At 32.1% G+C, this 27,478-nt stretch overlaps 2 protein-coding genes across 3 annotated transcripts in view; one reads left to right on the top strand and one right to left on the bottom strand.

The window, feature by feature from the left end:
* The window catches only part of LOC142232439 (uncharacterized), a 74,834-nt gene extending 62,463 nt beyond the window's left edge, over window positions 1-12,371 (top strand). The window contains exon 3 of the mRNA XM_075303260.1: window positions 11,268-12,371. Coding sequence (XP_075159375.1) covers window positions 11,268-11,937 — 670 coding nt within the window. The 3' untranslated portion in view covers window positions 11,938-12,371. The remainder of the gene's footprint in view (window positions 1-11,267) is intronic.
* Window positions 1-27,478, bottom strand: part of rtv (QVR superfamily protein rtv) — a 392,548-nt gene that overhangs the window by 152,817 nt on the left and 212,253 nt on the right. The window lies entirely within an intron of this gene.

Raw genomic sequence — 27,478 nt, 5'->3', positions numbered from 1 at the left:
AAGCAAATTTTAATATTTCGCTTTCTCAGCTTTTTTTCTTCATATGCTATCAAAGTCCTTTAAAAACGAGTTAACGGCAACATTATTTTCCAAATTAGGACTCGACTTCCAGTAGAAATTATGCTATGTTTGAAGTAAAAAATTTCTTTAAAATAAAGTTTTGAAAAACATGTCCTATATTTGAACGATTTTTTGCTTTGTAGTCAAGATGCAAAAAGACAACGAATTTAAAGACAATTCCATTAAATTTAAAGAATTTTTCTGAATTATTAAAGTCAAGTTGACCTTAGCCTATAAATTTTTTCTTTCATGTTAAGATACCAATTTTTAAGTCAAATCACTTAATTATAAGGACAATACGACTTCATTGAAAAGTTTATCGACTTTTGGACAAGGAAAATAACTTTATTTTAGAGAAATGCGTCTTCTATGCTAAGCAAAATTTGTATTCGTATTTTAAAGACATGAAATCTTTGACCTCACGACAATATTTTTTTCAGTGTATACAAGCTAAATTCTCAAATTCCCAAACCAGGTCTGTCAATAAAACTTCAAGAAAAATCGCTACTGTTTTCCGAAGAAATCGTCATAACCGTCACTGCCATTTTAAAAATCGTCAAAAAATCTATAAATAATATTAAAACCAAACTATTTTTTTGTTTAAAATCAAAAGTATTTATTTCATATAAAGAACAGAAAATTAACTCATAACTATGCATTTCAAGAACAAAAGCATAATGAATTTAGATTTCTATAAAAATATTTTACAAAACATTTTCATGGAATGCTATCCCAGCAAAAAATACTTCAGCAGTAAGAGTTTAGTTGCGCTTTTTGGTATACAATAAAGAAGGCAGTGCATCCACACATGAATCGGTGGCAATAACGTAAACGAGTAATCAAACTAGTTTATCATTCGTTTACGTTATTGCAACCAATTCATGCAGTATAGATGCATGAACGGTAGTGCTGTTTTCTTTCACACCAACAATACTATACTCAAGATTATATATCACTTCTGAGCAATATTTCTATTAAAATGAGCAATTATATCAGCGCTATGTAGAAGCTGCTCTAAATCGGGACATCGCCCACAAAAATCAGCGCTGATTCGGTTGTTTTGTAAGCTGTTGGTACTGCCTCTCTCTTACAATCCTGCTGAAATAGTGCTCCATTTTTTGCTGGGACCATGGATTGCATAGAAACTTCTACTAAAGATTGTCATCCACAATTACTTGGGTAGCGGTAACACTTGCCGATGGCAAGGTATCTTAAAACTTCTTAACACCGTCTTCTAAATTGTAAGTTAGTCCATACGGTGGATATATTAAACAAAAACAAGTATATATGACCGCAAGTTCGGCCAGGCCGAATCTTATGTACCCTCCACCATGGATTGCATAAAAACTTATACTAACGACTGCCATCCACAATCGAATTACTTTTGACAAAAGTTTCTATAGAAATAAAATTTTGACAAAATTTTCTATAACAATAAAATTTTTATAAAATTTTTTATAGAAATAAAATTTTGACAAAATTTTCTAAAGAGATAAAATCTTGAAAAAATTTTCCATATTAACAAAATTTTGACAAAATTTTGGTTTTGGCTTGGTTGTTAGCGGCCATATACTAGCGCAATGTACCAAATTTCACCACGTACCAAATTTCACCACCACCATGGATTGCATAAAAACTTATACTAACGACTGCCATCCACAATCGAATTACTTTTGACAAAAGTTTCTATAGAAATAAAATTTTGACAAAATTTTCTATAACAATAAAATTTTTATAAAATTTTTTATAGAAATAAAATTTTGACAAAATTTTCTAAAGAGATAAAATCTTGAAAAAATTTTCCATATTAACAAAATTTTGACAAAATTTTGGTTTTGGCTTGGTTGTTAGCGGCCATATACTAGCGCAATGTACCAAATTTCACCACGTACCAAATTTCAACCGGATCGGATGAATTTTGCTCCTCCAAGAGCTCCGGAGGTCATTTCCGGGGATCGGTTTATATGGGGGCTATATATAATTATGGACCGATATGGACCAATTTTTGCATGGTTGATAGACCATATACTAACACCATGTACCAAATTTCAACCGGATCGGATGAATTTTGCTCCTCGAAGAGGCTCTACAAGCCAAATCTGAGCGTCGGTTTCTATGGGGGCTATACGTAAAAGTGGTCCGATATGGCCCATTTGCAATAACAACTACTTGTGCCAAGGTTCAAGTCGATAGCTTGTGTCGTTCGGAAGTTAGCGTGATTTCAACAGACGGACGGACGGACATGCTTAGATCGACTCAGAATTTCATCACGACCCAGAATATATATACTTTATGGGGTCTTAGAGCAATATTTCGATGTGTTACAAACGGAATGACAAAGGCCGATTAAATACGTATATAATTCAGTGTGACAAATTTTTCTATAGAAATAAAATTTTGACAAAATTTTCTATAGAAATAAAATTAACAAAAAAAATCTATAGAAATAAAATTTTGACGAAATTTTCTATAGAAATAAAATGTTGACAAAATTTGCTATAGAAAAAAATGTTCAGTGTGACAAAGTTTTCTATAGAAATAAAATTTTGACAAAATTTTCTATAGAAATAAAATTAACAAAAAAAAATCTATAGAAATAAAATCTTGACAAAATGTTGTATAGAAATAAAATTTTGGCAAAATTTTCTATTAAATACGTATATAATTACGTCTATAATTCAGTTTGACAAAATTTTCTATAGAAATAAAATTTTACAAAATAAAAATAAGAATAAGAAAGAAATGACATTTTGACAAACTTTTCTATAAAAACAAAATTTTGACGAAATTTTCTATAGAAATAAAATATTGACAAAATTTTCTATAGAAATAAAATTTTGACAAAATTTTCAGTAGAAATAAAACTTGGACAAAATTTTGTATAGAAATAAAATTTGGACAAAATTTTCTATAATAATAAAACTTTGACAAAATTTTCTATAGAAAAGTTTTGTGTGATTGGGGATCGGCTATATATAGCTATTAGAGGTGTGAACGTGAGTAATAGTTTACTCGCGCTCACGAACACTCACTACGGTAAAATCTTACTCTCGCACGACATTGTTTGGTAGGACTCACGCACACTCACGAAAAGAAAATTTGTACTCACGCACGAAAATGTCGTGACTCACGAAAAATACCGTGACTCACGAACAATTTTTTGAGTAATTTACCTTAGCGACGTTTCTGAAAAAGGGCACTATTAAAATCAAGAGCGTTATTACACTCTTAATATCCCAAGTGTCCCTAAAATTGTAAATTAATTTAACTCTTAAGCGTTTTATGTTAGTGAGGGGGATTATTTTCGTGAGCGTAAATCTTTACTCACGCACACTCACGAAGATAATATTTTCGTGACTCACGCTCTCGTACGACATTTTGGTTTGTTAATCATGCTCACGCACACTCATGCTGTTGCCATGAGCGTGACTCACGATTCACGCGTGAGTCACGAAAATTTTTGTAAGTCACGACAATTTCGTGTCATGTGCACACCTCTAATAGCTATAGACCGATATGGACCAATTTTGACATGGTTGTTAGCGGCCATATACTAACGCAATGTACCAAATTTAAAACGGAGCGGATGAATTTTGCTCCTCCAAGATGCTCCGGAGGTCAAATCTGGGGATCGGTTTATATGGGGGCTGTATACAATTGTGGACCTATGGACCAATTTTTGCACGGTTGTTAGAGACCATATACTAACACGACGTATCAAATTTCAACCAGATCGGATGAATTTTGCTCTTCCAAGAGGCTCCGGAGTTCAAATCTGGGGATCGATTTATATGGGGGCTATATATAATTATGGACCGCTATGGACCAATTTTTGCATGGTTATTAGAGAATTGCCAAAAATATTCTATAGAAACAATTTTTTTCAAGATTGTTCTGTGGAAACGAAAATGTGCACAAATTTTTTACATATATAAAGTTTCGGGAAAGTTTGACAAAATTTTCTATAGAACTAAAATTTTATCATTTTCTATAGAATAAAATTCTGACAAAATTTTCCATAGAAATAAAATTTCGACAAAATTTTCTTTAGAAATAAAATTTTAACAAAATTTTCTATAGAAATAAAATTTTGACAAAAAATTTCTATAGAAATAAAATTTTGACAAAATTTTCCATAGAAATAAAATTTTGACAAAATTTTATATAGAAATTAAATTTTGACAAAATTTTCTATAGACAAAAAGAGTTTGACAAAATTTTCTATTGAAATAAAATTTTGACAACTTTTTTTCTTTTCTGTAGAAATAAATAAAATTTTAACAAAATTTTCTATGAATTCAATATAAAATATTTCTTTCGAATAGAACAAAATCTTTGTATATAAATACTGACCACAAATAATTTGATCAACAACTTCAAAGTGTTTTTGTTAATTTGGTAGATTTTTTGTAATTTTTTTTTTCAAAATTTTGGTGGATTATTTTTAGAACGAGTGGCAACCGTGATACATATGCCGTAGATGTACAATGAGGTATAGCTCCTACATGTTAGAAATTTCTAGCAAAAACTTGCAATTTCTCTATCTGAAAAATGTGAAATGCATTCTCTCTTTTGCTGACTCTAAACGTGTAAATGAACTGCTTCTAGTCAAAATTTTTGGACGGAGCTAATATAGTCATTTTTGGGGTAAAAATCGGCAAATTGGCAGCCCTGGCCAAAATTTGTTTCAAAACCATAATGTTACTTTTTAATGGAACGTCGGAAATTCTCTCAGAAAGCATGTATATATTTGGCGAGAAAACAATATTTGTGTGAAAAAATGTTCCACGATCCCATAGTTTAGTCTATCATATTCCTGCTCTGCGCGCCGACTTTTTATGTGATGTTCGCTATCGTAAAGGCCGCGAGCAAGCCTTGATCTATTTTTAATTATTTACCAGCAAAAATAACAATTTGCACTATAAGTAAGTCGCCCATTGGTAAACAAGTTGTATTAGACAAGACAACAATAGTTCTAAGTATCCATGTTATTATTCGACAAGAATATTTCTGTGTCAAAGAAAAAGAAGAAGATCCGATAAAATTGTTACTAACTTAAGGATTCTTTAAGGTAAAAGAAAACTTCTTCTGTCTTCTAATACTTCGTTCCTTTGAAAAGAAAACTGTTCTCAAGAAGTAAAATCGGGAAATGGAGGACATTAATGTAGTAACTTGTTGTCTCTTAGGTGATTTTTCATTCAATTTCTATCATACATACCAATTACTTTCCTTGCTTAAGACTACTACCAATAAAAGGGACATTGTTTCTTTTTAATTACAGACGCATGTTCCCATTTTTTCTCAAAATAAAGCAATTTCATGGCTATTAATTCATTTAGAAAAACGCAAAACGATGTCTTTGTGAATAACAAAATTGCTACCGAATTAGTATCAGCCATTCTTATTGCTAAATTGTTATTGTAGTCTTATTAAAACCAGTTTGTGCCTTAAATCTTTCGTTCTTTGACTAATGTTGTCTCTGACCAAGGCGCCGCTCTTAATGAAATTTAGGCGCCTGTCTATTTACATAAATTTGCAAAAATCAGCATGATATTTCGATATATCTTGCTTTGGCTTTTTAACCAATTTTGAAGATTTTCATTAACCTACCATAGGTCATTGTGAAAAGGTTCTTTGTCTTCAAGGCTTCATTGCTGGTGTGCAATGCAAATATTTTTGGTTTTAATAGGATTACACTGACTTTTCAAATTGGATTAAAGGGGTTTTTATGGATGAGACAGAATCTCAATTATGTTGTAAAAGACACACAGCCATGAGCCGTGCTGAGCTCTAAGCCATATAGACAATGGCGGGCGGGCAGACAACCACCATGTCAGTAAGCGAAGACAACACAGCACAAAGTAGCAGCAGGATATTTGTTAAACACAAAAGCGGACAATGCCACAGCATTTAGAGGCTGTAAATGGCCGGTAGGCGTATAACAAAACAATTAAGTGAGAAATATAAACACACTGTAATTTGGGATACAACAACAGCAAACATCTCTACCCTAAATCTTCAGAACAACCATCTTTTTCCGATAGTGCGAGTGTAATTTTCTGAATGACTTTTGTTTTTTTGCCTTGAATAAAATTACCTGGATTTGGTAGTGGCCTACTAAACTCAAAAATTATTTTTTTTTTTAACAATCGTTGCTGTTTTTTTAGTACCATAAGTGCTATGAAAAAAATATTGTCCTGAGTGCAAAGAATTCTTGTGCTTAATATACGAATGGAAGTTTTTCTTAGTTTAGAAGAGGAATTTCAGATACAAAGGTTTTTGTTTACCTTGATAAAAAGTCAAAGTAAACTTTTCAGTGAAGGTGTTTTGTCCTTAGAGTTAGGAGATTGGACATTAAAATGGGTATCTTTATATAAAAGAAAATTATATTAAACTGGAGTTAACTTTTCCTAGAAAATTGGGAACAAATATCCAATATAAATGAAATCGTTTTTATACCCTCCACCATAGGATGGGGGGTATATTAACTTTGTCATTCCGTTTGTAACACATCGAAATATTGCTCTAAGACCCCATAAAATATAACATATATTCTGGGTCATGGTAAAAATCTGAGTTGATCTAAGCATGTCCGTCCGTCTGTTGGAATCACGCTAACTTCCGAACGAAACAAGCTATCGACTTGAAACTTGGCACAAGTAGTTGTTATTTATGTAGGTCGGATGATATTGCAAATGAGCCATATCGGTGCACTTTTACGTATAGCCCCCATATAAAGGGACCCTCAGATTTGGCTTGCGTAGCGTCTAAGAGAAGCATATTTCATTTGATCCGGCTGAAATTTGGTACATGGTGTTGGTATATGGTCTCTAACAACCATGCAAAAATTGGTCCACATCGGTCCATAATTATATATAGCCCCCATATAAACCGATCCCCAGATTTGGCTTGCGGCGCCTCAAAGAGGAGCAAATTTCATTCAATCAGGTTGAAATTTGGTAGATGATGTTTGTATATGGTCTCTATCAACCCTGCAAAAATTGGGCCACATCGGTCCACATTTATATATAGCCCCCATATAAACCGATCCCCAGAGTTGGTTTGCGGAGTCTCTAATAGAAGCAAATTTCATCCAATCCGGTTGAAATTTGTAACATGCTGTTAGTATATGATCTTTAACAACCGTGTCAGAATTGGTTCATATCGGTCCTTAATTATATATAGCCCCCATATAAACCGTTCTCCAGATTTGACCTCCGGAGCCTCTTGGAGGAGCAAAATGTGGAACGTGGTGCTAGTATATAGTCTCTAACATCCATGCAAAAAGTAGTCCACATCGGTTCACAATTATATATAGCCCCCATATAAACCGATCCGCAGATTTGTCTTGCGGAGCCTTTAAGAGAAACATATTTCATCCGATCCGGTTGAAATTTGGAACATGGTGTTAGTATATTGTCTCTAACAACCGTGCCAGAGTTGGTCCATATCGGTGCATAATTATATATAGCCCCCATATAAACCATTCTCCAGTTTGTACTCCGAAGCCTCTTGGAGGAGCAAAATTCATCCGATCCGGTTCAATTCGATTGTGGATGGCAGTGTTTAGAAGAAATTTCTACGCAATCCATGGTGGAGGGTACACCCTCAAAAAAAATCGCTTCTTTAACATATGTTCCAAACATATTTTGCAGGAAGCACATATATTATTGCATACTGCCGAAACATTAATATGTTTGTTTTATGTGAACATATTATATGTTTGGAAGCATTTTGAGCCAAAAATATTATATGCCTGGAAGAATTTTTCCCAAACACGATTGTGCTCATTCCCTAACATACTCGTAATTTTCACTTCCACGAAATTTTTTAGTTATTGGCACCTTTCTCTGTAATACAAATAATGTTGAAGAAATTATTCACTTTTATAAATTTTTTAAATTTTACCTTTCGCCTGCACGGAGAATCGAACCGAGGACCATACAGTTTGTAAGCCAACACACTATCCACTGGGCTACGTAGCTGTTATAGTCACCAGTAGATAATTTTCGTTTTAAGTTACATTTATATAGCATAGTTTGCAGCGCCCACGAGCCTATGCAAACATAACATTATTTAACAGAAACATACATTTGTTTGCCACGTGGAGCAGTGGTTAGCATGTCTGCCTTGCATGCAAAGGGTCGTGGGTTCAATCCCTGCTCCGACCTTTTTTTTAAATTTACACATTTATATTTATACTATATTAATTTTTTTTAAATGAAACTTCGAAATGTGCGTTATTAAAGATTTATAGTCAGTAACAGTGCTTGATATAAACGAAATTGACTGATTTTTGGATAAAATATTATTTTTTATTGCAAAAATAGCAATCTTGTAATAAAAAACTGTTTTTGTACAAAACTTTAAAATTTGGAAGGAATTCAAAAACTAACAAAAGAAGTACGTGGAGTCGAGTATAAACATACATACATAATTTTATAATATTAACATAAATTTATTTAGGAGTGAACAGTTTTTTACTAGCATTTAACATCATCGCTCTAAAATTCCTTTTATTTTTCTTTAATAATTCATTTTAAAGAAAATAAACTTTTTAAATTGTTTTGGCTGTAAAACTCGAACTTAATGCCCGCTTTTATATTTGTCAACTCCTCGTGGACTACTTTTTAATAAAGAGGAACTAAAGTTTGTTTTTTTACATTTTACTGTGTAATTTTTCACTATTTCCTCCTTATTTCATTTTACTGTCCCAACTCTAAAAAGAGCATAGTGCCCTTTCGTTATTTTTATGAAGACCCCTGATTTCTTTTAACGAACCAAGAAAAAAATAATGCCAAAATGATAAACAAAACACATGTCCACACATACATAAAATGCTGCTCTCAAGGCGAAAACATAAGCTGTTTGTTTTTCAAATATCTATTCTCTTGGTTCAGAATGTATATTCTCTTTATTCAAATTAAATAATATTTAGACTTAAACATATCAAATTTTTGGCCTTATCATAAAACAGTTTTCCGAAACAACATACAAGCGGTTTCACAGAAATTGTTCTCTTTTGACTCTTTTGCTGTGTTATATTGATATCTTTCGTCAACTCTCCCGGTTTCCATCTCTATTTCTCTTTATACTCTCTCTGTCGCTTTGAATAAAATATCACAACATATGTATGTTTAGTCGAAATTTGTAAATTTATATATGTTTGTATTCACACATAGGATTTTTATGAAACATTCATGCCCCAAACATAATATATTCTAACATATTAACATAGATGTCCCAAACATTTAGTGTTAGTTTAGGAACATTACATGTTCGCACTTAAATATATTGTGGTTTAAAATCGTGCCCGAAACACATTTTGTTTATATCGGAACATATGAAAAACATATTTTTCTAACAGTGTACATAAGTTTCGACCTGGCCGAACTTACGGCGGAATATATTTGTTATATTTGATTATTTTTAAACTTGAATATATTTATTTCTATAGAAGATTTTGTCAAAATTTTGTTTCTATAGAAATTTTTGTCAAAATGTTATTTCTATAGAAAATTTTATCAAAATTTTACTTCTATAGAAAATTTTGTCAAAATTTTATTTCTATAGAAAATTTGTCAAAATTTTATTTCTATAGAAAATTTTATCAAAATTTTATTTCTTTAGAAAATTTTATCAAAATTTTATTTCTATAGATAATTTTGTCAATAATTTATTTCTATAGAAAATTTTGTCAAAATCTTTTTCTATAGAAAAATTTTATTTCTATAGAATTATTATTATTATTTTATTTCTAAGAATTATAAACCGACATGGACCAATTTTTGCATGGTTATTAGAAACCATATACACTGAAAAAAATATTATTGTGAGGCCAAAGATTTCATGATCTTAAAATATGAATGCGAATTTTGCTTAGCATTAAAGACACATTTCTTTTTTGCCTTGTCCAAAAGTCGATAAACTTTTCAATGAAGTCGTTTTGTCCTTATAGTTGAGTGATTCCATTTAATAATGAAGGAAACTTTTTTTTGGACTAAGGTCAACTTGACTTTAACAATTCAGAAAAATTCTTTAAAATTAATTAACTTAGCATATCTTTAAATTTGTTGTCTTTATGCATCTTAACTATAAAGCAAAAAAGTGTTCAAAAATAAGCCATATTTTTAACACTTTATTTTAAAAATTTTTTTACTTGAAATAAAGCATAATTTCTACTAGAAGTCGAGTCTGAGTTTGGTAATTCAAGTTGTCGTTAAGACGTTTTTAAAAGATTTTGATGTCATATGAAGAAAAAAAAGCTGAAAAAAAAACAAAACATTAAAATTTGCTTTCTAGTATCAAGTACGTAAAACCCAAATTTAAAAGAGAATTGTGTCTTAGATTTTCCTTACTTGAATTCTTAATTATAATACATATCTTATTTATTGAATTTTCATGATCCTTTTGCGATATTAATAGGGCTATTATTAATAATGGGGCTATTCACTTACACACAAATGTCAGCTTAAAAATCCAAAGTATAGCAGATACTTCGATTTAAGAAATGTTTCTTAGTTAAAAAAATTAAACCAATGATTCATAATCCTCAAAATAAGTCTTAGGCTATAGTTGAATCGTTTTTATCTTAAATCAAAAAATTCAATGTATCAGTTAAATTAACATTAATTTTTTTTTAAATCAAAAATGTTTTTTTTAAGGAAAATTTGCCTTTGACAGAGGGATGCAAATGACCAAAATTCGTGGAACGTGGTGTCCTATTTAAATTTAATGAAGAAAATTTTTGGAGCAAAGATATTAAACTTTCTTTTAATTAAAATGTCATTATTTTAAAGAAATTTTACGTTAATATTGTGTAAATTGGATGTCTTAAAATTTTCATTGCATAATATTTCATATTAAGTCAATATTTTTTTCAGTGTTTGTATCTAATATAGATACCATGTGAACTAACTTATACTTTAGAAGATAATATTAAGAAGCTTTAAGATACCTCATCATCAGAAATTGTTACCGCAACCCAAGTCATTAGTAGAAGTTTGCCTTCTTCGAATCAATCTGGACAGTAAAATGTTTCGATAGTCTTTGCTCCACGGTGTATATATATTAGTTGTTAATTAATTTTCCGAAAAGTTGGAAAAACTTATAAACTTTCGGAATTTCAATATAGTTCCATCCATAAATCTATTCTCTATGTATTTAATTAGTCCTAAACCGTATATTTTCTTTTATTTCGTTTTCAGAACCAAATGGAAACGGCAAACGGCTGTTGGCTTAGAATTGCTCGCCGAAGCAGGGAACTATGCAGCTTTTCAACGCTTATATGGGGGTTCCCCATATTTGAGTACATGGCCCTATGCTCATGCGCCTCCAAGTCATCATATGACCTCCAGTACTTCCATAGATCTATACTATCGTCAAGCTGCTGCAGCTGCTGTATTACAAAAACCCTTATCCTATCGCATGTATCCTTCAATGAGTGCTATGAGTCCTTTATCCTCTGCCGCATTAAGTACAATACCTATAACACCAACACCAATATCCCATTTGAATGCCTCCAATTCTCTACAATCGTTAAGCAGTTACTATCATTCGGCCACTCAGACTTTTGGTTCTACAAATTCACCCTCGATCAAATCTAGTCTCTATAAAAGTCCAATGCATAATGAAGAAAATGGAGATGGAGATATTGATAATCGTAAAAGTGTGGAAATTATTGAACGTTCATGCAGTCCACCTTTAAATCCCGGTAGTCCACCTGAAAGGTATGAGAGTAACAATCATAAAAAAATATCCAGCAGTAGTTCAAACGCACCAACTAGCAATAAAATATTAGCTGAAGCAATCGGCACAAGACTATCGACAAGTGAACAGGAGGCGAATGATGAAGGTGAAGACGCCATAGAAGTGTGAAGTGTATTGAAGCGACCACAACAAAAATACGTTTATGAGACAGTGTGTTGTGAAATGTATTTACAAAGCGGTACGCGGTTTGTTCCTTAGCCCAATGCAGATGAAAGTTAACCATTGAGATGAGAAATTCGTTGGATACAATGACAGTTATTGAGATTTCTGAATGTATTAGAAAATGGTGTAACTTAAAGTGTATCATCATATACTGCATCTGTGTTTACCAAAGATTTAGGTAATTGTCCAAGCTGCCGAAGCGTGGGTAATTTCTGAAATTGTGTCTATGGATTATGGTGAATTTTAAAATTTGATATAAATCCAGCGTCTATGGATCTCATGCACTAGAATTGTATTATTTGTAAAATAAATAATTATAGATCTTGTATATACAAAAATTTGTAAAATATTTAAATAATAAAATTTTAAAAAAATGTATATTTCATAATGTTTGTAAATATATTTTGGATTTCCGACGGTAAGAGTTTAGACTCTCTTGGTAATATGATGGTGTGATAAGTGTGTGTTTAGCATACAAACAAAAGAAAATAAATTTTGGAAAAAATTGTGATTTATTTATCAACATAGTCTTCTTTTAATATGATACTTGGCTCAGTGGTGGTAATATTAATCGAGTATAGAAATTAAGGCGTTTTTGTATTGAAACAATAAAGTGAGTACTCACTGGAAAATCCTTGGATACTGTATGGAATAGCGCTTGTTGACCAGATGCCTAGGACTTATTTTGTGGACAAATGTTGATAAAATTTAAATTTGAACAAGTATATACGGGCGTAAGTTCGGCCAGGCCGAAGCTTATGTACCCTCCACCATGGATTTCGTAGAAACTTCTTCTAAACACTGCCATCCACAATCGAATTACTTGGTTTGCGGTAACGCTTGCCGATGGCAAGGTATCTTAAAACCTCCTAACAACGTCTTCTAAATTGTAAGTAAGTCCATACGTGGTATATATTAAATTAAACAAGTATATACAGCACTAAGTTCGGCCGGGCCGAATCTTAAATACCCACCACCATGAACCAAATATTAGGGTTTCCTTTGAAATTTCAGGAGGGCTTGAGGACACTTCCCGAAGATAAATTTAAAGATTTCACCTATGAGGACTATATCGGATTCTGGATTTATAAGAACCATTTTTGTTTGAGTTTTAGAGGAATCATTAACATCTCTTGCAAGTGTGCAAGAAAATTATAAAATAACGTCTTGATTTGAAATCTTAAATCTGTAGAAGTAAAATCTGGAAATTTTACATTGAGTTTGAAGCAATTTTCATGATCAGTGCGCCTTCTACACCCTCAAGAAGTGAAGTCGGTCTATATGGAGGCATTACCAAATGGACCGATAAAAACTTAATCCGATACACGTTTTTGTGAGCCTAAAATACCAGAATATTTACAATTTCAGGCAAATCAGATAAAAACTACGGGTTCTAGAAACCCAAGGAGTTAAATCGGGAGATCGTTCTTATGGGGGCTATACTAAAATATGGACCGATACTCACCGTTTTCGGCACACCTCTTTATGGTCCTAAAATACCTCTAGGTTCCCAATTTCAGACAAATTGGATAAAAACTACGGTTTCTATAAGCCCAAGACCCCAAATCGGGAGGTCGTTTTATATGGGGACCATACCAAAACATGGACCGACACTCACAATTTTTGGCACACGTATTTGTGGTCCTACAATACCTCAAGATTTCCAATTTCAGGTAAATTGGATAAAAACTACGATTTCTATAAGCCCAAGACCCAAAATCGGGAGATCGGTCTATATGGGGGCTATACCAAAACATGGACCGATATAGCCCATCTTCGAACTTAACCTGCCTGCTGACAAAAGACGAGTTTGTGCAAAATTTCGATTGCTTCATTATTGAAGACTGTAGCGTGATTACAACAGACAGACATATAATTATGAACCTATGTGGACGAATTTTTGCATGGATGTTAGAGATCATATTATCACAATGGACTGAATAGTCTAAGTGAGCCTGAATCTTAATCGGGCTGCCACTTTAACCTAACCTAGAGACCATATACTAACACCACGTTCCACATTTGAACCGGATCGGATGAATTTTGCTCCTCCAAGAGGCTCCGGAGGTCAAATCTGGAGAACGGTTTATATGGGGGCTATATATAATTATAGACCGATATGGACCAATTCTGACATGGTTGTTAGAGACCGTATACTAACCTCATGTTCAAAATTTCAACCGGATCGGTTGCTTCTCTTAGAGGCTCCGCAAGCCAAATCGGAGGATCGGTTTATATGGGGGCAATATATAATTATGGACCGATGTGGACCAATTTTTGCGTGGTTGTTAGAGACCATATACTAACACCATGTACCAAATTTCAACGGGATCGGATGAATTTTGTTCCTCCAAGAGGCTCCGCAAGCCAAATCTGAGGGTCCGTTTATATGGGGGCTATACGTAAAAGTGGACCGATATGGCCCTTTTTGCAATACTATCCGACCTACATCAATAACAACTACTTGTGCCAAGTTTCAAGTCGATAGCTTGTTTCGTTCGGAAGTTAGCTTGATTTCAACAGACGGACGGACGGACATGCTCAGATCGACTCAGAATTTCACCACGACCGAGAATATATATACTTAGAGCAATATTTCGATGTGCTACAGACGGAATGACAAAGTTATGGTGGAGGGTATAAAAAAATAAAATAAAAATCTTGGGCTTTACGTTTTGTTTTGCATACTAGAAACCACGGAGTCAAAAAGAAGGACTTTTTTATTCTTTTTAAATAATCTAAACCCATAATAATCTAAACCCTTTTGTTCAATGAAAACCATTTCAAATTAAATGTTGCCAAAAATTCCGATTGTATCGATTATTTGTTTTAAAACTATCGAAAATATCGAATGGTGCGACTATCGATAGTTTTGCAACTCTATTTTATACCCATTAACTTTAAACGATTGATGTGACCACGTTCAAAATCTATCTGGAAGTCAATTTTGCATTAATTTAGTTTTATTTCTATTTCTTGCAGTAAAACAAACTTATCAAACTTGTCTCTGGGATGTATATCTGCTTAATGCAATATCTGACACACTCGTTTAATATTGAATAAATTAATGACTTTATTCATTTCATTATCTTAATGAAATCGATGAATTTATTTTCTTTATTTGGACTAAAATTCTCATCCAGAAAAACAAAAGAAACTCGAATACAACATTTTAGGTAATTTTTATAAAAGCTGTCGTATTCATTTTTCTGGGCAGGGAGATCTCTTTGTCACTTTTACTAACAATATACAACATTTCGATTCGAATAACACCCGTAAACATTTAAAAATGTGTAACTTAATTAACTAATTGTTTTAAATGACAATCGGTGTTTTTTGGGACGACTTTGTTGTCGCCTTAATTTCCAATTTGGTTTAGTTGAATATTCTTGTTTGTCACCATTCTCGATAATAATAATATAATCATTAATTTTATGAGTCCATATTTCATGGAAAACACTGTTATACAGTACAATTTTGCATATTAGCATATTTAAACCACAATTTAATACTATTGTATATCGGTATAAGTGGTATAAGTGGGTGTAACCGGTTGGCTGATAAGTCCCCGGTGTAACAAAGAAAAACACATTTTTTTTGTCAAAATTCATTTTTATTATTCAACATAGTTCCCTTCAAGAGCGATACAACGATTATAACTACTTTCTAATTTTTTGATACCATTTTGGTAGTACTCCTTCGGTTTTGCCTCAAAATAGGCCTCAGTTTCGGCTATCACCTCTTCATTGCAGCCAAATTTTTTCCCGGCGAGCATCTTTTGAGGTCTGAGAACAATAAAAAGTTGCTGGGGGCCAGATCTGGAGAATACGGTGGGTGGGGAAGCAATTCGAAGACCAATTCATGAATTTTTGCCATCGTTCTCAATGACTTGTGGCACGGTGCGTTGTCTTGGTGGAAATGCACTTTTTTCTTCTTCATATGGGGCCATTTTGCCGCTATTTCGACCTTCAAACGCTCCAATAACGCCATATAATAGTCACTGTTGATGGTTTTTCCCTTCTCAAGATAATCGATAAAAATTATTCCATGCGCATCCCAAAAAACAGAGGCCATTACTTTGCCAGCGGACTTTTGAGTCTTTCCACGCTTCGGAGACGGTTCACCGGTCGCTGTCCACTCAGCCGACTGTCGATTGGACTCAGGAGTGTAGTGATGGAGCCATGTTTCATCCATTGTCACATATCGACGGAAAAACTCGGGTGTATTACGAGTTAACAGCTGCAAACACCGCTCAGAATCATCAACACGTTGTTGTTTTTGGTCAAATGTGAGCTCGCGCGGCACCCATTTTGCACAGAGCTTAAGCATATCCAAAAATTTGTTGAATGATATGACCAACACGTTCCTTTGATATCTTTAAGACCTCTGCTATCTCGATCAACTTCATTTTACGGTCATTCAAAATCATTTTGTGGATTTTTTTGATGTTTTCGTCGGTAACCACCTCATTCGGGCGTCCACTACATTCACCGTCCTCCGTGTTCATTTCACCACGCTTGTACTTTGCATACCAATCAATTATTGTTGATTTCCCTGGGGCAGAGTCCGGAAACTCATTATCAAGCCAAGTTTTTGCTTCCACCGTATTTTTTCCCTTCAGAAAACAGTATTTTATCAAAACACGAAATTCCTTTTTCCATTTTTTCACAATAACAAAAGTTGCTTCACAAAAGATGCTCTATCTCACAAACTAATTGACTTACAGTCGTCAAATTTTGTCACGAATCATGTGAAGGTTGGTACTATATAAAAATGCATTTAATACTAGCGACTCGATCTATGTGTCAGACCGGGGACTTATCAACCAACCTGTTAAAACTTCTACAATCTGTAGTAGCTATCCAGTTATAAACATTTGTGTAATTGGCCTATTAACTTGAATATCATCCGTATTCTAAATGATCGTTTCTTTCGCCTGCTTCGCAAAAACCAACTATAGATGCGTGTCAGTCTTATGCCTTTTTGGAGATCTTTCCAGACACGTGTCTATTTAACTAAGAGTTGTTGATTTGAATTTGTTCTCCTAATCGTGTGATCATTTTTGGAATTTTTATTATAACCTTTCTTTACATTGGGCCTTTTGCCATTGTTGTTGCTTGGACATTCTTAATTTTATAAATGACTTTAAAATCGTTTTTAAACGTTCGTCTTATCGCTCTCTGCGATTTCAAAATTAATTTATATCTTCTTCACATTTGAGTTGCTTTGATCCAATGAAGAGGAAGTTTTTGTTTTCTTCAATATGGACTGAAAATATTCATCAGGCTTTTCTGGGTCGTATGGCTCGCTGTTTCCTTGGACGGACAGTTTAGGTCAGAGCTCTTAAGTGAATTCATGTATTTTATGAGATTTAAGGTAGAGTTGTTGTCGGCGATGTATTTTAAAATTCATTTCGAAAAACAGTCAATGGACAGTTTGGATTTTTTTCATTTGATTGAAGAAATCTCGGTTTGAAATGTGGTTGAGGAACAAGAAAAACTTGAGATACATTTCAAATAAATATTTTTATTAAGTATCCAAACGATAACATATTTAAATGATTTTCTTAACACATTTAAAGCGTGAAAACATTTATTATGACCTTTTTGGGGATGTATGTGTAAGAAGAGTCATGACACTTGGGAACATTAGAGTAGGTCTCTGTTTCTATGATGAGATAAAATATTGATTTGTTTAATCTTGTGAAGGCTTTAGCCAAATTTGAGAGCACCACAATAATTATCTAACACTAACAGGCAATGGTAGAATAAATATCGCTGCAGATTTTAAAGATGCTCTAACTTTCCGATATAATTTTTCTTCTGTTTCCAAATCGGAAATTAGCCCATGTTATTAGCCACCTTCGTCCTTAATCGGCTTATATAGTGGAGCCTATAAACAATTTTGAATCGATATGAACCAATTGTAGTTAGATTTGGAATGAAATTGGTTCCTCCATGAGGCTCCAGAAGTCAAATTCTGGGCAGTCGCTTATTATTGTGGCTATTAATAATTAAGAACCGATATATGCCAATTTTTGCTTAATTATTAGGACACATATGGTGACATCACGTATAAAATGTCATCATGATCGAATAAAATTTGACCCTTCAAGAGACTCCGGAAGTCAAATCTGAGTATCGATTTAAAGAAAACATCATAAACGGCGTAGTCATTTCAAAACGATCCGTTCATGAAAGTAAATCAACACACATTTGTTGTCAAACTGAGAACAGACGGGGTGAATCTGACAACGTAAAAATGACACCATGCGTGCCAAAACAACAACCAACGTTTCTGATCGGAAAACGTAATGGTTACAAATTTATAAACAAAATTTAAAAAATCTGTGTTGTCTGCACCATAAGCATTAACAGTCGCATTAACAGATTGCAACACCGGCGGAGTTGCAGTAACAACGTCTGACGATTATTTTAAGACTTTTCATGCCCAAAGAAAAACGAATGTCGTTCATGAAATCGAAAGCCTGTGGGCGAAATCGTGAACATTTCGTATTGATTTTTTTGTGAACGTTTCCGTTTCATTTTGTCACAGTCAGTTCACGATTGTGGAACACATTTTTTTCTATTAGTGTGGAGGCTCTATATAATTATAGACCAATAGGAAAATTTTTTGCATGGTTGTTAGAGGGCAAGGATCAGAGTTCTGCATCTTTATACCCTCCACCATAGGATGGGGTGTATATTAACTTTGTCATTACAATCGGAACACATCGAAATATTGCTCGAAGACCCCATAAAGTATATATTCTGGGTCGTGGTGAAATTCTGAGTCGATCTAAACATGTCCGTCTGTTGAAATCACGCTAACTTCCGAACGAAGGTTAGGTTAGGTTAGGTGGCAGCCCGATGTATCAGGCTCACTTAGACTATTCAGTTCATTGTGATACCACATTGGTGAACTTTTGGTGAAATTTTTGTCTTATCACTGAGTTCTCCCCGATTCCATGTTAAGCTCAATGACAAGGGACCTCCTTTTTATAGCCGAGTCTAAACGTCGTTCCACATTGCAGTGAAACCATTTAGAGAAGTTTTGAAAACCCTCAGAAATGTCACCAGTATTACTGAGGTGGGATAATCCACCGCTGAAAAACTTTTTGGTGTTCGGAATCGAACCCACGACCTTGTGTATGCAAGGCGGGCATGCTAACCATTGCACCACGGTGGCTCACGAACGAAACAAACTATCGACTTGAAACTTGGCACAAGTAGTTGTAATTGATGTTGGTCGGATGGTATTGCAAATGGGCCATATCGGACCACTTTTACGTATAGCCCCCATGTAAACCGACCCCCAGATTTGGCTTGCGGAACCTGTTGGAGGAACAAAATTCACCCGATCCTGTTGAAATTTGGTACGTGGTGTTAGTAGTCTCTAACAACCATGAAAAAATTGGTCCATATCGGTCCATAATTATATATAGCCCCATATAAATCGATCCCCAGATTTGACCCACGGAACCTCTTGGAAGAGCACACTTCCTCCGATCCGGTTGAAATTTGGTACGTCGTGTAAATATATGCAAAAGCAAGTCCGCATCGGTCCATAATTATATATAGCCCCGAAATAAATCGATCCCCAGATTTGACCCCCGGAACCTCTTGGAGGCGCAAAATTCATACGATTCGGTTGAAATTTGGAACGTGGTGTAAGTATATGGCCGGTAACACCATGCCAAAATTGGTCCATATCGTTCTATAGTTATATATAGCCGATCCCCAATCACACAAAAATTAGTCCATATCGGTTCATAATCATGGTTGCCATTCGAGTCAAAAAACAATCTACCAAAATTTTATGGTTTTGGGTAAGCTACTCTTGTAGTTTAGTCAACGCAATGGTTTTTAAGCTGAGATCAAAATAACAAATACGATTGAAGTACAAACCAACAATAACAAAACAAAATGTTGTTAAAATTTTATTACTATAGAAAATTTTGATAACATTTTATTTCTATAGAAAATTTTGTCAAAATTTTATTTCTATAAAAAATTTTGTCAAGATTTTATTTCTATAGAAAATTTTGTCAAAATTTTATTTCTATAGAAAATTTTGTCAAAATTTTATTTCTATAGAAATTTTTTTTTTAAATTTTATTTCTATAGAACATTTTGTCAAAATTGTATTTCTATAGATTTTGTTTTTCAAAATTTTATTACTATTGAAAATTTTGTAAAAATTTTATTTCTATAGAAAATTTTGTCAAAATTTTATTTCTATAGAAAATTTTGACAAATTTTTATTTCTATAGAAAATTTTGAAAAATTTTATTTCTATAGAAAAATTTTCAAAATTTTATTTCTATAGAAAATTTTGTTAAAATTTTATTTCTATAGAAAATTTTGTCAAAATTTTATTTCTATAGAAAATTTTGTCAAAATTTTTTTCTATAGATTTTTTTTTTTCAAAATTTTATTTCTATAGAAAATTTTGTTAAAATTTTATTTCTATCGAAAATTTCGCAAAATTTTATTTCTATAGAAAATGATGTCAAAATGTTATTTCTATAGAATTCTTTTTTATCAAAATTTTATTTCTATAGAAAATTTTGTCAAAATGTTATTTCTATAGAAAATTTTGTCAAAATTTTATTTCTATAGATAATTTTGTCAAAATTTTATTTATATAGAAAATGTTGTCAAAATTTTATTTCTATAGAAATTTTTTTATCAAAATTTATTTCTATAGAAAATTTTATTTCCATAGAAAATGATGTAAAAATTTTATTTTTATAGAAAAATTTTTTAAGATTTTATTTCTATAGAAAAATTTTTAAAAATTTTATTTCTATAGAAAATTTTGTCAAAATTTTATTTCTATAGAAGATTTTGTCAAAATTTTATTTCTATAGAAAACTTTGCCAAAATTTTATTTCTATAGATTTTTTTTTTTAAATTTTATTTCTATAGAAAATTTTGTTAAAATTTTTTGTCTATAGAAAATTTTGTCAAAATTTTATTTCTATGGAACATTTTGTCAAAATTTTATTTCTATAGAAAATTTTGTCAAAATTTTATTGCTATAAAAAATTTTGATAAAATTTTATTTCTATAGAAAATGATGTCAAAATTTTATTTCTATAGAAAATTTTTTTAAGATTTTATTTCTATAGAAAAATTGTTTAAGATTTTATTTCTATGGAACATTTTGTCAAAATTTTATTTCTATAGAAATTTTTGTCAAAATTTTATTTCTATGGAAAATTTTGTCACACTGAATTATATACGTATTTAATGGGCCTTTTTTAGTTTAATATATACCACGTATGGACTAACTTACAATATAGAAAACGGTGTTAGGAAGTTTTGAGAAGCCTTGCCATCGGCAAGTGGTACCGCAACCCAAGAAATTCGATTATGGATGACAGTCTTTAGTATAAGTTTCTACGCAATCCATGGTGGAGGGTACATAAGCTTTGGCCTTATATATGGCCGAACTTACGGCCATATATATGTTACTTGTTCTCCATATTGGTTACAAATTTTCTTTACCCTCTCTAATGTTCGCTTTGTGTGATAACACATTTTGATTTTCATTCATACCTACACACATATGTATTAAAATATTCCAACATTTGTATATTTTGATGTTTTCCTAATGGCTTTATTTAAATTTATTTTATTGTTATTATTATTTGTTAAAAGGTCTACTTTTGTAAATTGATTTTGGTTAATGACAAAAATTTATTATAAACGTTTCTTTCTTTTTTTTGTGGTATGTTTTGGTATGAATATATTCAAATTTGACAATTTCTTATATATGTATATATATGTTCATATATCTAATATCGCTCAGATATACAACACTCACACTTGTTTTGGGCTCAATTTTGATATTTGTTATTTGATACATCACAAGGGGATAATAATGGTATTTTGTCTGCTTGCATGGGAAGAAAGAATATGTGTTAGGAAACGAATAATAGACAATAATAAAATAAATAATACTCGCATAAGAAATAAAATGTGGTAACTTTTGAAGTAGAGTAAAAAGCAAGATATTTAATTTAAAGCCTTTTCTTGGGCATATTACGGAGAAGATATATATACCGAGAAGATAACTATCTCAGACGAAGGTTAGCTGTCTATGGTTAAGCACAGAACTTTACTGAAATATTTTTTTGCCTATACATTCAATACAATTTTCTTAAAGGAAGACAAAATTTATTTTTTTAGTGGTAGCCTCTATATAGACCGATTTATTTTTTTGAATACAAAAAAGTCTCAAATTCTTTAGTTCTTTCTATTTGCATCGAACAATTTTAATCCGGTTTGTTTGAAATTTTAAATCCAGATGTGGTTTTATTAAATTAAGATATAAGAGATAAATTATGAATTATGTGCGTAAACATACATTTTAAATTTAGCTAAACGAGACAGAAAGTTAGTTGACACAATTTATAATAAAGTTCAAATGTTATACGTGTTTTGGTGTCAAAAAATGATTTGAAGAGAACTAAAAATATGGTTGCCATGTTCGAATGCATCTCAGAAATATCGATTTTTATCACAAAAAAAATTTCTTACTCAGAATTCACAATAAAGCGCACGCTGGCCCATTGCGAAATATTTGTTCTACAATTTTTATACCCTCCACCATAGGATGGGGGTATATTAACTTTGTCATTCCGTTTGTAACACATCGAAATATTGCTCTGAGACCCCATAAAGTATATATTCTGGGTCGTGGTGAAATTCTGAGTCGATATAAGCATGTCCGTCCGTCCGTCTGTTGAAATCACGCTAACTTCCGAACGAAACAAACTATCGACTTGAAACTTGGCACAAGTAGTTGTTATTGATGTAGGTCGGTTGGTATTGCAAATGGGCCATATCGGTCCACTTTTACGTGTAGCCCCTATATAAGCGGACCCTCAGATTTGGTTTGCGGAGCCTCTTGGAGGAACAAAATTCATCCGATCCAGTTGAAATTTGGTACATGGTGTTGGTATATGGCCTCTAACAACCATGCAAAAATTGGTCCACATTGGTCCATAATTATATATAGCCCCCATATAAACTTGCGGAGCTTCAAAGAGAAACAAATTTCATCCGATCCGGCTGAAATTTGGAACATGGTGTTAGTATATGGTCTCTAACATCCATACAAAAATTGGTCTATATCGGTCCATAATTATATATAGCCCCCATATAAACCGTTCTCCAGATTTGACCCCCGGAGCCTCTTGGAGGAGCAAAATTCATCCGATCCGGTTCAAACGTGGAACGTGGTGTTAGTATATGGTCTCTAATATCCATGCAAAAATTGGTCCACATCGGGTCACAACTATATATAGCCCCTATATAAACCTATCCCATTTGACTTGCGGAGCCTGTAAGAGAAGCAAATTTCATCCGATCCAGTTGAAATTTGGAACATGGTGTTAGTATATGGTATCTAACAACCGTACGAGAATTAGTCCATATCAGCCCGTAACTATATATAGCCCCATATAAACCGTTCTCCAGATTTGACCTCCGGAGCCTCTTGGAGGAGCAAAATTCATCCGATCCGGTTCAAATTTGGAACCTGGCGTTAGTATATGGCCGTTAACAACCATACCAAAATTGGTCCTTATCGGTCTAAAGTTATATAGCCGATCCCCAATCACACAAAAATTGGTCCATATCGGTTCATAATCTGGTTGCCACTCGAGCCAAAAATAATCTGCCAAAATTTTATTTCTATAGAAAATTTTATTTCTATAGAAAATTTTGTCAAAATTGCCACAAAAATTTTTAAAGAACTAAAATTTTGACAAAATTTTCTATAGAAATAAAAATTTGACAAAATTTTCTGCAGAAATAAAATTTTGACAAAATTTTCTATAGAAATAAAATTTTCAATAGAAAATAATTAATCAAGCTTGAGATCGTTTTTTGTATGTATTGGTTCCTTTATTTTTCAATATTTCGCAATTACACGCAAAAAAATAATTCTTTCCTCCCAAACGAAATTTTAGACAAACAAAGTTCGTTTCTCATTTGCTTTTCGCTGTAAGGAAGTGTATTTGGAAGAAAGGTATATACTTTTTGTGATAAACGTTTATTCTTTTCCAGGATGTAAAAACAATTTCATAAAGACTAACTCAAAAAAAATTTTTTTTCTGGCTAATTGCATTTTCCCTCACATCTTTCTCACTTCCACGAAGATTTTTAGTTCTTAGCACCTTTTTCTGTAATACAAACAATGTAGAAGAAATTATACGATTTTATAAATTTTTAAAATTTTTTTACCTTTCGCCTGGACGGAGAATCGAACCGCGGACCATGCACTTTGTAAGCCAACACACTAACCACTGAGCTATGTACCTGTTATGGTCATCAATAGATAAATATCCATATAAGTTATATTTATATAGCATAGCTTGCGGCGCCCACGAACCGAATAAACAAAGTTTATTTAACAGAAACAAACATTTAGTTTGGCAACGTGGAGCAGTGGTTGCTACGTCTGACTCTCATGCCAAGGGTCGTGGGTTCGATCCCTGCTTCGACCAAAGTTTTTTTTTTTTTTTTTTTTACATACATTCTACATATGTTCGGAAGATTCCGAAAAAAATGTTCAACATTACATTGTACTATATTAAATTTTGAACTGTAAAATGTGTTTTATGAAAGACCAAAAGTCAGAAAAGAAGAGTGTTTGATATAAACGAAATGGACTCTGTTGTTGTTTCAAAAATAACTTTTTTTATTGAAAAAATAAAAACTTTGTAACAAACGAATTTTTTTGGTGATAAAAGTTTAAAATTTTCGAAGCAATTCAAAAAACTCTAACAAAAGAAAAACGTTTGCGGTACACGTTTTCCAAACGTTTTTTTCTTTGCGTGTACATTGAATTGCTTCATCAGGAGTCGATGCAAAACTTTCAAGTGTAACACAACAACAACACATAAAGCTTAAAACTAGAGTAGTATCACTACGTTCGTCTAATACTTTTATTGCACTGACAAAATTTTCTATGGAAGTAAAATTTTGACAAAATTTTCTATAGAAATAAAATTTTGACAAAATTTTCTATAGAAATAAAATTTTGACAAAATTTTCTATAGAAATAAAATTTTGACAAAATTTTCTATAGAAATAAAATTTTGACAAAATTTTCTATAGAAATAAAATTTTGACAAAATTTTCTATAGAAATAAAATTTTGACAAAATTTTCTATAGAAGTAAAATTTTGAGCAAATTTTCTACAGAAATAAAATGTTGAGCAAATTTTCTACAGAAATAAAATTTTTACAATTTTTTATACCCACCTCCATATAATGGTTATGGATATAATAAGTTTGTCATTCCGTTTGTAACACATCGAAATATCGATTTCCGACTATATATAGAGTATATATATTCTTGATCAAGGAGAAATTGTAATACGATGTAAGCATGTCCGTCTGTCTGTCTGTTGTAAGCATGCTACAGTCTTCAATAATGGAACTATCGTACTGAAAATTTGCAAAAAATCGTCTTTTGTCTGCATGTAGTTCGAAGATGGGCTATATCGGTCCAGATTTTGTTATAGCTCCCATATAAACCGATCCCCCAATTTGTGGTCTTGGGCTTATAGAAATCGTAGTTTTTATCCAATTTGCCTGAAAATGGAAATCTAGAGGTATTTTACGATCATAAATAGGTGTGGCGAAAATGGTGAGTATCGGTCCATGTTTTGGTAGCCCCATATGGACCGATCTCCCGATTTCACTTCTTTTACTTCTAGAATCCGTTGCCTGAAATTGTGTATTGGTACAGTTTTTGATATGCCTCCTTATAAACCGGCCCTCCGGTTTGGGGTCCAGATTCTAGAACAACAATTAGATATTATGAATATTGTGTGTTTCCTCCATGTTTTTGGCATAACCCCCATTAAACCGATCTCGCGATTTAATTCCTAGGGTTTCTAGAAATTGTAGCTTTTATCCGATTTGCTACAAATTGAAAATATGCTGGCATTTTAGTACCATAACAAATTGTATGACATATGATTTAGTTTTCTCGGTCCATTTGGTAAGGCCTCCATATAGACCGATTTCAGATCTTGAGGGTACAGAAGGTGCACTGATCATTAAAATTGGTTGAAACTGAATGTAAAATTTCCAGATTTTATTTCTCGTAATCATTTAAATAATTGGGATAAAAATCTACAGATTTTAGATTTCAAATCAAGGCGTTATTTAATCATTTTCTTGCACACTTACGAGAGATGTTTATGATTCCTCTAAAACTCAAACCATTTTTTGGTTGTTATTAATCCAGAGTCTCATCTAGTCATCATAGGTAAAATCTTTACATTTATCATCGGGAAGCGTACTGGTTGAACTGATCTGCTTGGGATAATATCTGTCATCAAACCCCCCTAAAATGTTAAGATTCGGCCCGTCCGAACTTACTGTTGTATATACTTGTTTTAGAAATACAATGTTGCCAAAATTTTCTATACAAATAAAATTTTGATAAAATTTTCTATAGAAATAAAATTGTGAGAAAAATTTCTGTAGAAATAAAATTTTGAGACTATTTTCTTTAAAAATAAAATTTTCTATAGAAATATAATTATGACAAATTTTGTTTTATAAATAAAATATTGACAAAATTTTCTATAGAATAAATTTTTGAGGAGAATTTCTTTAAATATAAAATTGTCTATAAAAATTAAATTTTGACAAATTCTGTTTTAGAAATAAAATATTGACAAAATTTTCTATTGAAATAAAAGTTAAAAAAAATTTTGCTTTGTAGTAAAGATGCAAAAAGTCAACAAATTTAATGTTAACCCTAGATAGCTTATCTACGTCTGAGAGACGTATACGTTTTTTAGTTTTTCGCTCTCCCTCATGAAAATGAGTACCGAAAATGTGTTTTTTTTGTTACACAATAAATAAAGGTTTAGACAAAAACGTGTTTAAATGATAAGGATTTGTATATAGAATCAGTGTAAGTACAAAAATTTACAACAAAAATCCACAAATCTTGTTCACACACTGAAAAAAATATTTACGTGATATTAAAGATTACGCAACCTAAATTTTATGATACGAAATTTACAAAATATTAAGGACAAATTTCTTTAAAATAATGAAATTTTAATTGAAATAAAGTGTATAATCTTTGCTTCAAATATTTTTTTCATTGAATTTTGGGACACAAATTTTTTATATTTTCGTGAAATTTTCTTTCATGTTAGGATACTCAATTTTAAGTCGAATCTCTTAACAATAAAGACAAAATTACATTTTATTGAAAAGTTTTTCGACTTTTAGACCAAAAAATGTATATATCAGACAAATGCGTCTTCTATGCTAAGTAAAATTCACATTCGTATTTAAAGGACATGAAATCTTTGGCCTAACGATAATATTTTTTCAGGGCAACTTGAACCAAATTTGGCAAGTTTTGCTAAAATTTTATTTTTACTTTTTTTTTCGTTTAAATTTTCTCATTCGTAGGCATAAACACACATTTTGCTTTA

This window comes from Haematobia irritans, chromosome 3 (genome assembly GCF_050003625.1).
Source record: "Haematobia irritans isolate KBUSLIRL chromosome 3, ASM5000362v1, whole genome shotgun sequence".
In the NCBI taxonomy this organism is placed as follows: Eukaryota; Metazoa; Arthropoda; class Insecta; order Diptera; family Muscidae; genus Haematobia; species Haematobia irritans.
This window is presented reverse-complemented; position numbering and strand designations above follow the sequence as displayed.